Source organism: Mauremys reevesii, linkage group 1 (assembly GCF_016161935.1).
Source record: "Mauremys reevesii isolate NIE-2019 linkage group 1, ASM1616193v1, whole genome shotgun sequence".
In the NCBI taxonomy this organism is placed as follows: Eukaryota; Metazoa; Chordata; order Testudines; family Geoemydidae; genus Mauremys; species Mauremys reevesii.
In genome coordinates this window covers 6,219,785-6,232,900 of record NC_052623.1, presented here as the reverse complement: position 1 = coordinate 6,232,900, position 13,116 = coordinate 6,219,785, and the positions used below count along the sequence as shown (strand labels likewise).

The 13,116-nt window shown below is 48.2% G+C and overlaps 1 protein-coding gene across 1 annotated transcript; it reads right to left on the bottom strand.

Moving 5' to 3' along the window:
- Positions 1 to 11,939: 11,939 nt before the first annotated feature.
- On the bottom strand, positions 11,940 to 12,911 carry LOC120389095 (olfactory receptor 51I1-like). Its single transcript, XM_039511328.1, has one exon. It carries the CDS (start codon positions 12,909 to 12,911, stop codon positions 11,940 to 11,942), a length of 972 nt encoding a protein of 323 aa, XP_039367262.1.
- Between the last annotated feature and the right edge of the window lie 205 nt (positions 12,912 to 13,116).

The following is a 13,116-nucleotide window of genomic DNA, read 5'->3' as shown; positions in this document are numbered from 1 at the left end:
ATGTCTGTGTGAGTGTGTTTGTGTGTGAGTGTGTGACTGTCTGTCTGTGTGTTTGTGTGAATGTATCTCTGTGTGTCTGTGTCTGTCTGCCTCTGTGGTGAGTGTATGTGTGTCTTTGTCTGTGTGTGTGTGTGTGTGTGTGAGAGAGAGAGAAATGTGTGTGTCTGTGTTTGAGTGTATGTGTCTGTGTGTGTGTGTCTGCGTGTGTCTCTCTGTGTGTGTCTGTTTGTGTCAATGTGTCTGTCTTTGTGGTGAGTGTATGTGTCTTTCTATGTGTGTGTATGTGAGAAAGAGAGACATCGTGTGTGCGTGTGTCTGTGTGAGTGTCTGTCTCTGTGAGTGTATGTGTGTGTGTGTGTGTGCGCATTTGTGTTTGTGTTTCTGGGTGTGAGATTGTTTGTGTGCCTGTCTGTGTGAGTGTGTGTGTGTGTGAGTATGTGTGTCTCCATGTGAGTGTGTGTGTCTCTGTGTGTGTCTGTCTGTCTGTGTGTTTGTGTGAATGTATCTGTCTGTGTGTCTGTGTGTCTCTGTGGTGAGTGTATATGTGTCTTTCTGTGTGTGTGTACGTGTGAGAGAGAGATATTGCGTGTGAGTGTGTCTGTGTGTGAGTGTCTGTCTGTGTGCATGTGTGTCTGTGCGTGAAATATGCTGAAATGTTCTCGTTAAGGACTGAGGAAACCAAGTCAGGCCAGATGGCAGAGGTGCCAGGCTGGGGTTTAGCGAGGGATTAGTGAGAAGATCTTGATGAGATTTGACATTCCTGCAATGTCCCGGTGCATCGCAGAGCCACCCAGCTCCTGCACGTCCCCCACCCCCAGAGGAAGAGGAACATTGGCCAGAGGCAATGGGGCAAATCCCTCCTCTTATGATAGAGCCCAGGGACAATGAACTCTCACGCAGAGCTGAGGAGATCTCAGGCTTTAAAATCCTCTAAAATATCCACCCTGCCCCTTCCCCAGCTGCCTGACGTTCTGTCTCAGCGCGACGAGGGGCTTTGCTGACTGTGGTGCGTTTGATCTCATCTGTCCAGGAGGAAAATCGTCCAGAGCCGACTAACAAGTAAGAGGCAAAATTTCAAAAGCAGAGATGACAGTTAGGTACCTAAATTATCTCCTGCTAAATGGTGAAATCAATTTTAAAAAAGTGTCCTAATTATAAACATTTTTTAAGCTTTATTGGACTCATTTCTCCCCATAAAACTCAAAAAAGAGGTTGTCAAGTAATCAACCCCCTTCTCTCAACTGCAGCTGACTCACCAGGGTGGACATGACGAAAATCTTCACCATGGAGGAAAAAAGCCTCTGGACCCAGCCTGCCTGGAGTATACGCCCCAGACTGCCAGGCACGGGAGAGTATTTATACTGTATCCTTGCAGCAGCTCCTTGGGGGTCACACAGTCCCCTGGGAACTCAAGTGGAGGCTGATGTCTGAACATGGGCTAATCAGGGAAAGGAGCCGTATAGAGTAGCAAGAGCCCTGTGACTTTTGCTGCTTGTATCCATTATCCCACATGAGAACAGCAGAAAATAAGAATAACGAGGAGTCCGGGGGCACCTTAAAGACTAACAGATTTAGGAGATTCAAATCTGTTAGTCTTGAAGGTGCCCCCGGACTCCTCATTGTTTTCGTGGCTACAGACTATCACGGCTCCCCCTCGGATAGACAATAAGAACAGCCACACTGAGTCAGACCGATTCCATCTAGCCCAGAATCCGGACTTGTGACAGTGGCCAGGGCCAGGTGCTTCAGAGGGAATGAACAGAACAGGGCAATGAGCAATTGATCCATCTCCTGTCGTCCACTCCCAGCTTCTGGCAAGCAGGGGCTTGGGACACTCAGGGCATGGTTTTGCATCCCTGCCCATCCTGGCTAATAGCCATTGATGGACCTAACCTCCATGAATGTATCTAATGGTTTTTAGAGCCCTCTTCTAGCTTTGGCCTTCACAACATCCCCTGGCAATGAGTTCCACAGGTTGTACACTGTGGAAGAAGGACTTCCTTATGCTTTTTTTAAACCTGCTGCCTATTAATTGAATTGGGTGACCCTGGTCTCTGTGTTAGGAGAAGGAGTAAATATCACTTCTGTATTTACTTTCCCCACACCAGTCATGATTTTATAGACCTCGATCATATCCCCCCCCCCCCCAGTCGTCTCTTTTCTAGGCTGAAAAGTCCCAGTCTTGTTAGTCTCTCCTCATACGGAAGCTGTTCCATACCCCTCATCAGTTTTGTTGCCCTTCTTTGTGCCTTTTACAATTCTTATATATCTTTTTTGAGATGAGGCGACCAGAACTGCAGGCAGCATTCAAGGTGTGAGTGTGCCAGGATCTATAGAGAGGCAATATGATATTTTCTGTCTGATATTTATCTCTTTCCTGATGGTTCCCAACATTCTGTTCGCTTTTTTGACTGCCGCTGCACATGGAGGGGATGTTTATAAACAATGAATTTCATCTGCCATTGTGTTGCCCAGTCACCCAGTTTTGAGAAATCCCTTTGTAAGTCTTCATAGTCAGCTTTGGACTGAACCATCTTGAGTAATTTTGTATCATCTTCAAACTTTGCCATATCACTGTTTTCCCCTTCTTCCCAGATCATTTATGAATCTGTTGAATACTAGTGTTCCCAATACAGACCCCTGGGGGACCCCACTACCCCAGAACTTTGTCAATCGCAGTGTTGACATGTCCTCCAGCTGCTCTCAGAGTTTGTGCGTTGGCTTCATGCTTCAGGAAACCCATTACGTAGAGCTGCTCCAGCTGCTGCTGGAATTGGGTTTCTGGAGTCTGGGGAAGCGGGGGGCTTGCTTGAGCAAGACCCTGGGTGATTTGCTCAACGTTACAGGGCTGGCACCCCGACTCGGCCGATCCTGGGGCTGGGCTTGCATTCTCACGTGGCTCAGAACCAGTCCCGGTTACTGATCCGCCATCTGCCAGGCTTCCCGCTGCCCCTGAGCCAGGAGCGCTGCCTCGGGCGAACCTGAGCACTTCCAGCCCCAGGGTCTGGAAACCCTGCTGAATCTGAAACAGAGCCTTGGTGGCTCTCGGGTTTGCCATCACTAATGGCATGTCTGGGCTGTGCAGCAGCTGGAGGAGGGCTTGGAGCTCCCGCGCTACTTCTTGGTGGGGATGCAGGATTCCAGCGAACCGGGGTTTACTCAGCATGAAGTGCACGATGAATGTTCTGACCTTATCAGCTAGTCGCTTGGGTCTGGATTCTGCAGTCCTTGCTCAGGCGTAGCTTCCACTGACAGCAGGTCAATGCGAATCGGAACGGGGGGTGCTCTTTGGGGATGGGCTGGGTTTTCTTAACTCCGAGACACTATATATTAATTTGAGTAAATAAATGTAAGTCCCTGAGGATAGTTTTCATAGTTTCATAGATGTAGACCTGAACTTCTGCATGGCACAGGCCAGAGAACCTCACCCAGGTACCTCTCTACTGAGCCGCCAAACATTATTTAGAGCAAAGCATTTCAGCCGGCAGACAGAGAACAGGAAGGACCGAGGGGCCCCCAATGCCGGAGGCCCCTGCAGTGGTAGGGGATTGATCAGGTGAGACATGCCCCGGTGATCCCAGCAGGTGACCCACATCCCAGGCTGCAGAAGAAGGTAAAAAACTAGCAAGTTCTGTCCAGTTTGACCAGAGGGAAATCCCTTCCCTTTCCCAAATCCGGTGACCTTTTCGACCCTGAGCACGTGAGCCAGACTCACCAGCCAGGCCACTAGGAAGAGGATTCTCTGTTCCGCCTGAGAGCCCCGGTCCACTGGTCTAACCAGATGAAGCATGTAACTCACTCAAATTGTGCGCCATCTGGAGGGGAGGAGGCTCTCGCCCAGAGCAGGTGAAACGTCCCCTTTGCATTAATAAACCCAGGAATGTCAACCTGGAATGTTTTTACCTCATTTAAACAAAAAAGCTTGACATTAAATGAAACAAGAAAGTCGAAATGACTCATTTTGATACGTCTCCGTTGGAAATGTCATCAAAATGGACACCGTCCTGTGGTCCGTTTTGGTTCTGGAAATGGCATTTTCAGACGGGAAATGGTCCCATGAGCAATGTCCCAACCGCTCTAGTGAATAGCCTTTCCCATGCAAACTGCATCACCACTCTGCAGCGCTGTCCTCGCTTTCCCACTGCTCTTGCCAGTTCCTCAGTCCCAGCAATGGCAACTTTAACAGTGACTGCATAGGACCAGCCATACTGAATCAGACCAGTTCCATCCAGCCCAGTCTCCTGTCTTCAGACAGTGGCCAGAGCCAGGTGCCCCCCAGGCAATGAACAGAACAGGGAATCACCAAGTGATCCATCCCCTGTCGTCCATTCTCAGCTTCTGGCAAACAGAGGCTCGGGACACTGAAGGAACAGAAATGGACTCCGTGGAGAGTAGGGATGACAAATACAATTTATGTCATGGGCCCGTTGTATTGCAAAGTATTTCTGTCCATCTTCTCATTCCTCAAAGCTGTTTATCTGTTCTTGAATATACATAGCCAAGTGAAGTGCGATCACAAATGCAAACCAATGCCAGGTCTCTGTTTATTTGTCTGTCTGTAACGCGATGACATTTGAATGCTGCAGCCGATCAATTCCCAAATTTCAGGGAATGTTCTAGCCATCTGTGACATTATTGATATAAATGGGAACCATATAGAACATGGGTTGCAACCAAGGTCCTGTAGTGGCACCAAATCCTAAGTAAAGGGGGTCATATAAGGTGTCTAAGACCAGGTTCTGAGTTGCTGGTGATGATTATGCTGTCTGTATGTCTGTGTATCATTTTGTAGTTGAAGTTATAAGTATTGGCTCTGTACTGTCTGTATTTTGTATTATGCTCTGCCTCTGGGAAGTGTCCCAGACAAGCTGATGTTAGCCCTGCATAGCTGGCTTGATGGCCCATTAAGGACCATCAGCTACACAATTGACCCATGGAGAGAAGGCAGACATGCCTTGTGACTCAGCGAAGTATGCAGAGACTTGTCCTTGTGACTGCAGACTCCATTTTGGCTGTAATTTTCCACAGTGAGGACAAAGGGATTCTTACACCTGGAAAAGTCTATATAAGGCTGATGCACCATCTCCATTTTGTCTTCAATCCTGCTTCTGACCTCTGGAGGGACTTTGCTACAAACTGAAGCTTTACACAAGGGACTGAACGACCCATCCCAGTGGGGGATGTATTCCAGAGACTCAATTTGAACCTGCAGTTTACTCCATCACTGCTGCAAGCCTGAACTAAGAACTTTGCCATCACTGTATGTAATTGATTCCATTTAACCAATTCTACCTCTCTTCTCTACCTTTTTCCCTTTGTAAATAAACCTTTAGATTTTAGATTCTAAAGGATTGGCAACAGCGTGATTTGTGGGTAAGATCTGATGTGTATGTTGACCTGGGTCTGGGGCTTGGTCCTTTGGGATCGAGAGAACCTTTTTCTTTTATTGGGGTGTTGGTTTTCATAACCATTCATCCCCAGGATGAGTGCACTGGTGGGGATACTGGGAGACTGGAGTGTCTAAGGAAATTGCTTGTGTGACTTGTGGTTAGCCAGTGGGGTGAGACCAAAGTCCTTTTTGTCTGGCTGGTTTGGTTTGCCTTAGAGGTGGAAAAACCCCAGCCTAGGTCTGTGACTGCCCTGTTTGAGCAATTGGTCCTGATTTGGCACTCTCAGTTGGGTCCCGCCAGAACAGCACCGTCACAGTGGCGTAGTCGTGCTTGGATCCACAGAACCAGGTCAATTAAGCTTTGGGTCAGAACCCCACGCTATCCAAATTTTAACTTTGGGATTGAGAGTTTGGTTGGTTAAAGGTCAGTGACCATGAGACAGAAAGCATCAGGAAAAGCAAGGAAACGGCGAGCCTTGAGAGACAGCCTGCGGTTTGAATATGAGCAAAAACTGGCAGAAATTCGAATGGAAGAGAAGCAAGTCTTGGCCCAGCTGGAGAAAGAGGCGGCCGAGAGAAAGAGAGAGGCAGCTGAGAGAAAGAGAGAGGCAGCTGAGAGAGCAAAAGAGGCTGCTAAGAGAGAAGAAAAAGCTCGTAAGGGACGTCTGGAGCTGCTGGCTGCTGAGGAGGAGACTCACAAAATACAACAGGAGACTCACAAGATGCAACAAAAAACTGCTAGACTCCAGCTCCAAGTCAAAAAAGCAATGGAAGAACGGCAGAGACTGTATCCTCTGGAAAATCCAGTTTATAACTGTGTTGATATGTGGTATTACTCTGGGCAGTTCTCTGTGTTTAACCCGTTTTGCTATGGCTATGGAGAGGGGGATTCTAACCTGGTGGGAAATAGCTGTTGGTCTGTGCAAATAAGCAGTGTGTCTGGGAATGAAGTTTCTGAATGTCTGTCTGATGTCTCAGAAGGAAATCTGGAGTTAGATCAAGAGCAGAAAGATCTCATTGGGGAGGAAAATGTTTCTCAGGTTAAATCCCTAACTGAGGAAGGAGAGGGTAAATTTGTAATGGGTAATGGATTGGTGGCTAGTGCAGCTTGTAGAAGTAAACCTGAAATGGGTAACTGTGATTTGCTAAAAGTAGCTCAGTGTAGTGAAAAGAGCAGCAGCTTATCCGTTGGGAGTGGCCATGTGCCTGGTAGGGAAAGTTTGGAGGAGCCTAGGCAGCCTTGTGAGCTAATGGCTTTGTCTAATCAGCAGTTTGGGAAGACAGGGATAGTGGAAGAGGAGTGTCCATATCCCTTACCTGTTTCCTGTGTGGAGAAATGTGACAGTGAAGGGAATGTGCCTGTCTCTGTCAGGGGTATTGACTTGCCTATGAAGGAAGCTATCTCAGTCTCCAAGCAGTTGTCTGTGAACAGCCCCGTGTGCTGGGACAAGGGAAATGAGATCCCAAGCTGGGTGTCTGGTGAAGGAGAATGTGTCTCCGGCTCTTCTGTGTCTGTGGAGCAAACAGAAGGGGCCTTTCAGCCTGTGATGGTTGAGGGCGATTTAGTTGTCTCGGAGTTGGTTGCAAATACAGCTAAATCCCAGGAAGGGAATGGTCCTAAGTTTGTGTCTGCTGGGGAGAATGGCACTGTAACTCGGTTGCATCCAGTTAGTGTCTTAGCAAAATCCCAGAGAACAGACAATTCTGGTGTTTGTAGTTTGCCAGTTGCTAACGTGTGGTTGGAAAAGGGTGTAGCAACTCTGTCTGATCAGGGTGATACCCTAGCCAGGGCACAAGGAGAGCAGGAAGGTGATTTAATTGTGTTACCTACTGACAGTTTGACAACTTGTAGCAAGAAGGAAAAGATTCCTGAACTTGTTCATGGCCAAGGGAAGGAGACTGCTTCTGACCTGTTATCTAGAAAGTCTGTAGGTGTGCCTAAAAGGGGATTGTGTAGAAATCCGCCTGTTGGGCCTGAAGTGATTCTAAATGTAAGTGAGACCCAGAAAGCGTCTGTGGTTGCTCAAGGAAGTGTTCCTTTAGAGCAAGCCCTAGGTGAAGAGGGGAAGGGCAGAATTTCTGAGAGGGGTGAATTGCTGCTTAGAGAAGCTCCTAGGGAAAGGAATCCTCATGGTAGCCTGTGCAAGCAGTTTACTGCAACTGAAGGGTGTAAAAGTGATTTAATCAAGAAAGTTTCAGTTCCTAACAGCCAGAAATTTTCTGTTGTGAATGGATCCACTGACTTTCCTTTTGAGAGATCCAGTGTGGGCAGCTTTGAAAAGGTCTCAGGTGGAGTAGAAGCTGTTAAGGAAGTTGAGCAGCCCTATAACCACCTGGCTGTGTGTGGCCAGCTTGTTGGGGAGACAATGGTGTTGGGACAGGAATGTCTCCATACTAAATCTGTAAGTGAGCAGTCTGTGCTTCAGGATCTGAGGACAGATTCAGTTACTGGTGTTTCAAAGCAGAACAGTTTTATGGCTGAATGCTTGAGGAGGCAGGGGAGAGCAAGCCAGCTCTCACCCTCAGACCCTTTGAATTGGTGTGATGTCTCTGTAAGACGAAGTCCAGCCTTGAAATCCATAGCAGCTGAAGAGTTAAAAGCTAGTGTCTGTGTTGATGCGAATTACTTGGCTGGCAGGGAGAAGAAAGACTTGCTAATAGCTGTTAGCACAGAGGGCCCACCCCATCAGCCAGTGAATTCTGTTAAGCAAGAGAATTCAGGGTTTAATCCTGAAGGACAAGAAGGAAAGAGAGAACTGAATTTTGCAAAGGGAAGCCACAGGCTAACCCTAAAAGGCCCAAACTCCAATGGTATTGAGCCAAGGGTGTGGCATGACAAACATGTTTGTAGATGGACACTTGCAATCAATTTGTTGTTATTGCTAATGCTAAATTTTGTAACTAATGTGTTGCTATTGCCAAGAACTGTAACAATGTACAATGGGCCTAATCTTTTGGAAAATCCCTGGAACATGTTGAAAGGAATACATGAAAACACACTTTATGTTAAAGGGCCTTGCTATACTGATGTTTCACAGTTAATGCCTGTAAACAGTGTTGGAACTTTTCACAGGGGAAAATACATTCCAGACCTGATGTGCTGTATGAAAGGGGAAACTGAGGCACACTACCATATTGCTTTCATGGCTAAATGCCAAGAGTCCTGTACTATGAACAACATCAATATCTACATTGGTTTAATGTTAATTGGGTTCAAAACATTGGCCAAAGCTGGTATGAATAAAGTAGCTGTTTTCTTTAGCTCTTGGCAAGATCACATGAAACATACAGGAACCATGCTGCAAAAGCTAACCAAGTTATACCTTAAGTTTGTAAAGAGATTCATTCATGTTATTGAACATGACTTTGATAAACCATTTCGGTTATACACTGGTACGGCCTCTAGCCCAACACTAGCTGTAGTGAGACAGACCCAAGGAAAGGGGGCTCTTGGGATGCAGTCAGCGATGTTTTATCATCCCTTCCTGCATCAATTTTGCGTTGGGGGTGTGACGTTATTGATATAAATGGGAACCATATAGAACATGGGTTGCAACCAAGGTCCTGTAGTGGCACCAAATCCTAAGTAAAGGGGGTCATATAAGGTGTCTAAGACCAGGTTCTGGGTTGCTGGTGATGATTATGCTGTCTGTATGTCTGTGTATCATTTTGTAGTTGAAGTTATAAGTATTCGCTCTGTACTGTCTGTATTTTGTATTATGCTCTGCCTCTGGGAAGTGTCCCAGACAAGCTGATGTCAGCCCTGCATAGCTGGCTTGATGGCCCATTAAAGACCATCAGCTACACAATTGACCCATGGAGAGAAGGCAGACACGCCTTGTGACTGCAGACTCCATTTTTGCTGTAATTTTCCACAGTGAGGACAAAGAGATTCTTACACCTGGAAAAGTCTATATAAGGCTGATGCATCATCTCCATTTTGTCTTCAATCCTGCTTCTGACCTCTGGAGGGACTTTGCTACAAACTGAAGCTTTACACAAGGGACTGAACGACCCATCCCAGTGGGGGATGTATTCCAGAGACTCAATTTGAACCTGCAGTTTACTCCAGCACTGCTGCAAGCCTGAACTAAGAACTTTGCCATTACTGTATGTAATTGATTCCATTTAACCAATTCTACCTCTCTTCTCTACCTTTTTCCCTTTGTAAATAAACCTTTAGATTTTAGTTTCTAAAGGATTGGCAACAGCGTGATTTGTGGGTAAGATCTGATGTGTATATTGACCTGGGTCTGGGGCTTGGTCCTTTGGGATCGAGAGAACCTTTTTCTTTTATTGGGGTGTTGGTTTTCATAACCAGTCATCCCCAGGACGAGTGCACTGGTGGTGATACTGGGAGACTGGAGTGTCTAAGGAAATTGCTTGTGTGACTTGTGGTTAGCCAGTGGGGTGAGACCAAAGTCCTTTTTGTCTGGCTGGTTTGGTTTGCCTTAGAGGTGGAAAACCCCCAGCCTAGGGCTGTGACTGCCCTGTTTGAGCAATTGGTCCTGATTTGGCACTCTCAGTTGGGTACTGCCAGAACAGCACCGTCACACCATCAGCAGGTGCAGCCCTGTGGATGTTGGTGGCAATTAGCAAAGCAGGAAAGGAGAAAAGGGGAACACAAGGAGGAGTCCTTGGCATCTGGTTAGTAGAACCAGCAGCTTCAGCCACCTCAGGAATTGACTCTAGATTAAAGCAGTGTTTGATGGTAGCAAAACACAGCTCCCAGCATAACAACTGCCCCCCGTCTCAGCTCGGGCCGTCCAAAGCACTTTCAAATGTCGCCCCTTTGGAAGACTTCTCTGAGAGACAGAGAGAAGAGAACTGAGAATGTGGGGGTCGGGGATTTGCATGAGTTCCCTTAAATAGGGGGTGTGTAGCAGGGTGAACCTCTGCTCCTGCCCTGTGGGGTTTAAAAAGTGGCCTGGCAGGGCTTGAGAGCGGTGGCTCTAAAAGCTGGGCTGATTAGGGAAGTGGCTGCAGCTGGGGCAACGCCCCAAACTGAACAGGGCCTTATAAGAAGGCCAGGGAAGCCAGAAGCCCAGACAGTCTCTCTCTGCCTTCAGAGAGAGAAGGGCCTGGCTGCAGGGAGCTTGAGACTGGATACCTGAGTGAAGCAGGGCTGGGGAAAGGCAGAGGAGCTGGGGAGCTCCAGCCTAGAAAGCCCCGGGCTGCGGCCTAGTGAAGGGCCAACAGGTACTGTGGGTTGCAGAGGGCAGCCCAGGGGTAGGCCAAGGCAGCAGGTCCAAACCCCTTTGCCTGTGATGAGTAGGCTGATGCTGCAGTCTGCCCCAGAGTGTGGGGCTAGACAATGACTGGCAGTAGCCATATACTGAGGCAAGGTGGGGATAGAGAGTGGGGGGGTCCCTGAGAAGGGGAGACCCTGAGAGAAAGGGGGTACTGCCAGGGGGCAGCACCCCATGTGAAAGGGCACCGGGTCCAGGGAGGGACACGGGGGCCTGAAGACAGGCGGATCACCGGCCTGCAGAGGGCGCTCCAGCGCTGGACAGAGCTAGTTCCCAGAGTCACCAGCAGGAGGCGCCGCAGGGGTGAGTCCTGCCCGTCTACAGGGTGGCACATAGTGAGCTTGTGGGGTGCGACAGAAGGACACCTGGAGCCCCTGGTGCGTGCAAGTTGTTCAATTTGCATATGCAAAAAAGTGTGTGGCCTCCTCCCAGTGACAACTATTGTTAATCTACTGCTTTGAGATAGTGCTGGGCCCCATCGCAAACAGGACAGACAGGCGGCCCCTGTGCCAGAACTTGGCTCGATTTACACCAGACAGTTATAGATTTGAGAGGTGTGTTTCCTTCTACCTGTTTTTTATTTTCTATTCAGGTGCCGGGCACTGCTCACCCCCGCTGGAAGCCACAGTCCCTGCCTCAAAAGACTGATTGACTTTGATTGCCTTTAACATCTGAGACTGTAATTTAAAAACATCAGACTGTTGTTCTCAAACTTTTGTTTTGCTTGTTTTCTTATCATGGAGGTTAAGTCCATTAATGGCTGTTAGCCAGGATGGGTAAGAATGGTGTCCCTAGCCTCTGTTCGTCAGAGTATGGAGATGGATGGCAGGAGAGAGATCACTTGGTCATTACCTGTTAGGTTCACTCCCTCTGGGGCACCTGGCATTGGCCACTGTTGGCAGACAGGATACTGGGCTAGATGGACCTTTGGTCTGACCCCGAACGGCCGTTCTTATGTTCTTATGTTTTGTACTGGTGACCCCTTTCACACAGCAAGCCTCTGCGTGCAGCCCCCCTTTATAGATTAAAAACATGTTTTTAATCTATAATTTAACACCATTATAAATGCTGGAAGCAAAGCGGGGTTTGGGGTGGAGGCTGACAGCTTGCGACCCCCCTGTAATAGCCCCATGACCATCTGAGGGGTCCCAACCCCTACTTTGAGAACCCCTGACATAAGAGGAGATAACAGAATCTTTTGCAGGCAACTGCCTATGCACAGTTTGAATTGTTCTAATATTTTATCATTGGAGAGGTTTGAATGTCCTCTGAGAAGATACGACGTTCAGTCAGCAAGCTATTCAAAACTTGTCCAACAAAACCATATCTGACAGTAGGTCTCTGGCGAATATTCGGGAGATCCCCTTGCGAATCTCCTTTGTCTTCACGCTGTAAACAATTGGGTTTAACACAGGGGGGACAAAGAGGTAGGCATAGGACATAAGAATATGCACAACTCGAGGGGCATTTCCTCCAAACCTGTGCATAACGGAGACTGCAATTATTGGGACATAAAAGAGTAGGACAGCACAGATGTGCGAGGCACAGGTGTTTAGGGCCGTGAGGCGCTGTTCATGGGATGCAATATTAAAAACTGTCCTTAGAATCTTAACATAAGATAGGATGATGAACACTGAGTCTAAACCATAAGTGAAGAGAATGGCAAACAATCCATAGATGTTATTAACGGTTGTGTCCGCACACGCCAGTCTCATCATGTCTGAGTGCAAGCAGTACGCGTGGGAGAGGACATTGCCTTTGCAGATCGGCAGCCGTTTAATCAGAAAGGGGAAAGGGAGGAGCATGCTGGTACTTTTAATCACAAGGGCCAGCCCGATCCTCACAATCCTGGGGTTGGGCAAGATGGCCGCGTAGCGCAGCGGGTCACAGATGGCGACAAAGCGATCGAATGACATGGCCGGTAAAATCCCCGACTCCATGAAGGAAAAGGAGTGAATGAAAAACATCTGGGCCAGGCAGGCGTCGAACGCGACGTCTGTGACATCGAAGCAGAAGATGCTGAGCACCGTGGGCAGGGTCGACAGACACATACCGAGGTCGTTGACTGACAACATGCAAAGGAACAAATACATGGGCTGGTGGAGACGCCGGTCTGCCCAGATAACGCAGAGAACAGTGCAATTCCCTACCATGGCGGTGATGTAGACCACACAGAAAGGGATCGAGATCCAGTGGCGAGCAGCTTCCTGGCCTGGGAACCCGGTCAGTTGGAATGTGGCAGGATGGAAGCTGGTGCTATTGAAATCCACCATGATGAGCAGTCGCTGTTCTGGTCAGCTCCAACCCCCTGTGTAAATGCAAAATGAACCTGAGAGTTACCTCGAGACCAGGTGACCGGGAAGGGACCTGCAGTTCAGCATTGACTTGCAGAATCCCAAAGCACAAGGGCTCTGTCCTGCAAGCCTGGGGCTGCTCTCCCCAGTGAAATCAGTGAGGAGTTGTTCTGAATCAAGCCTG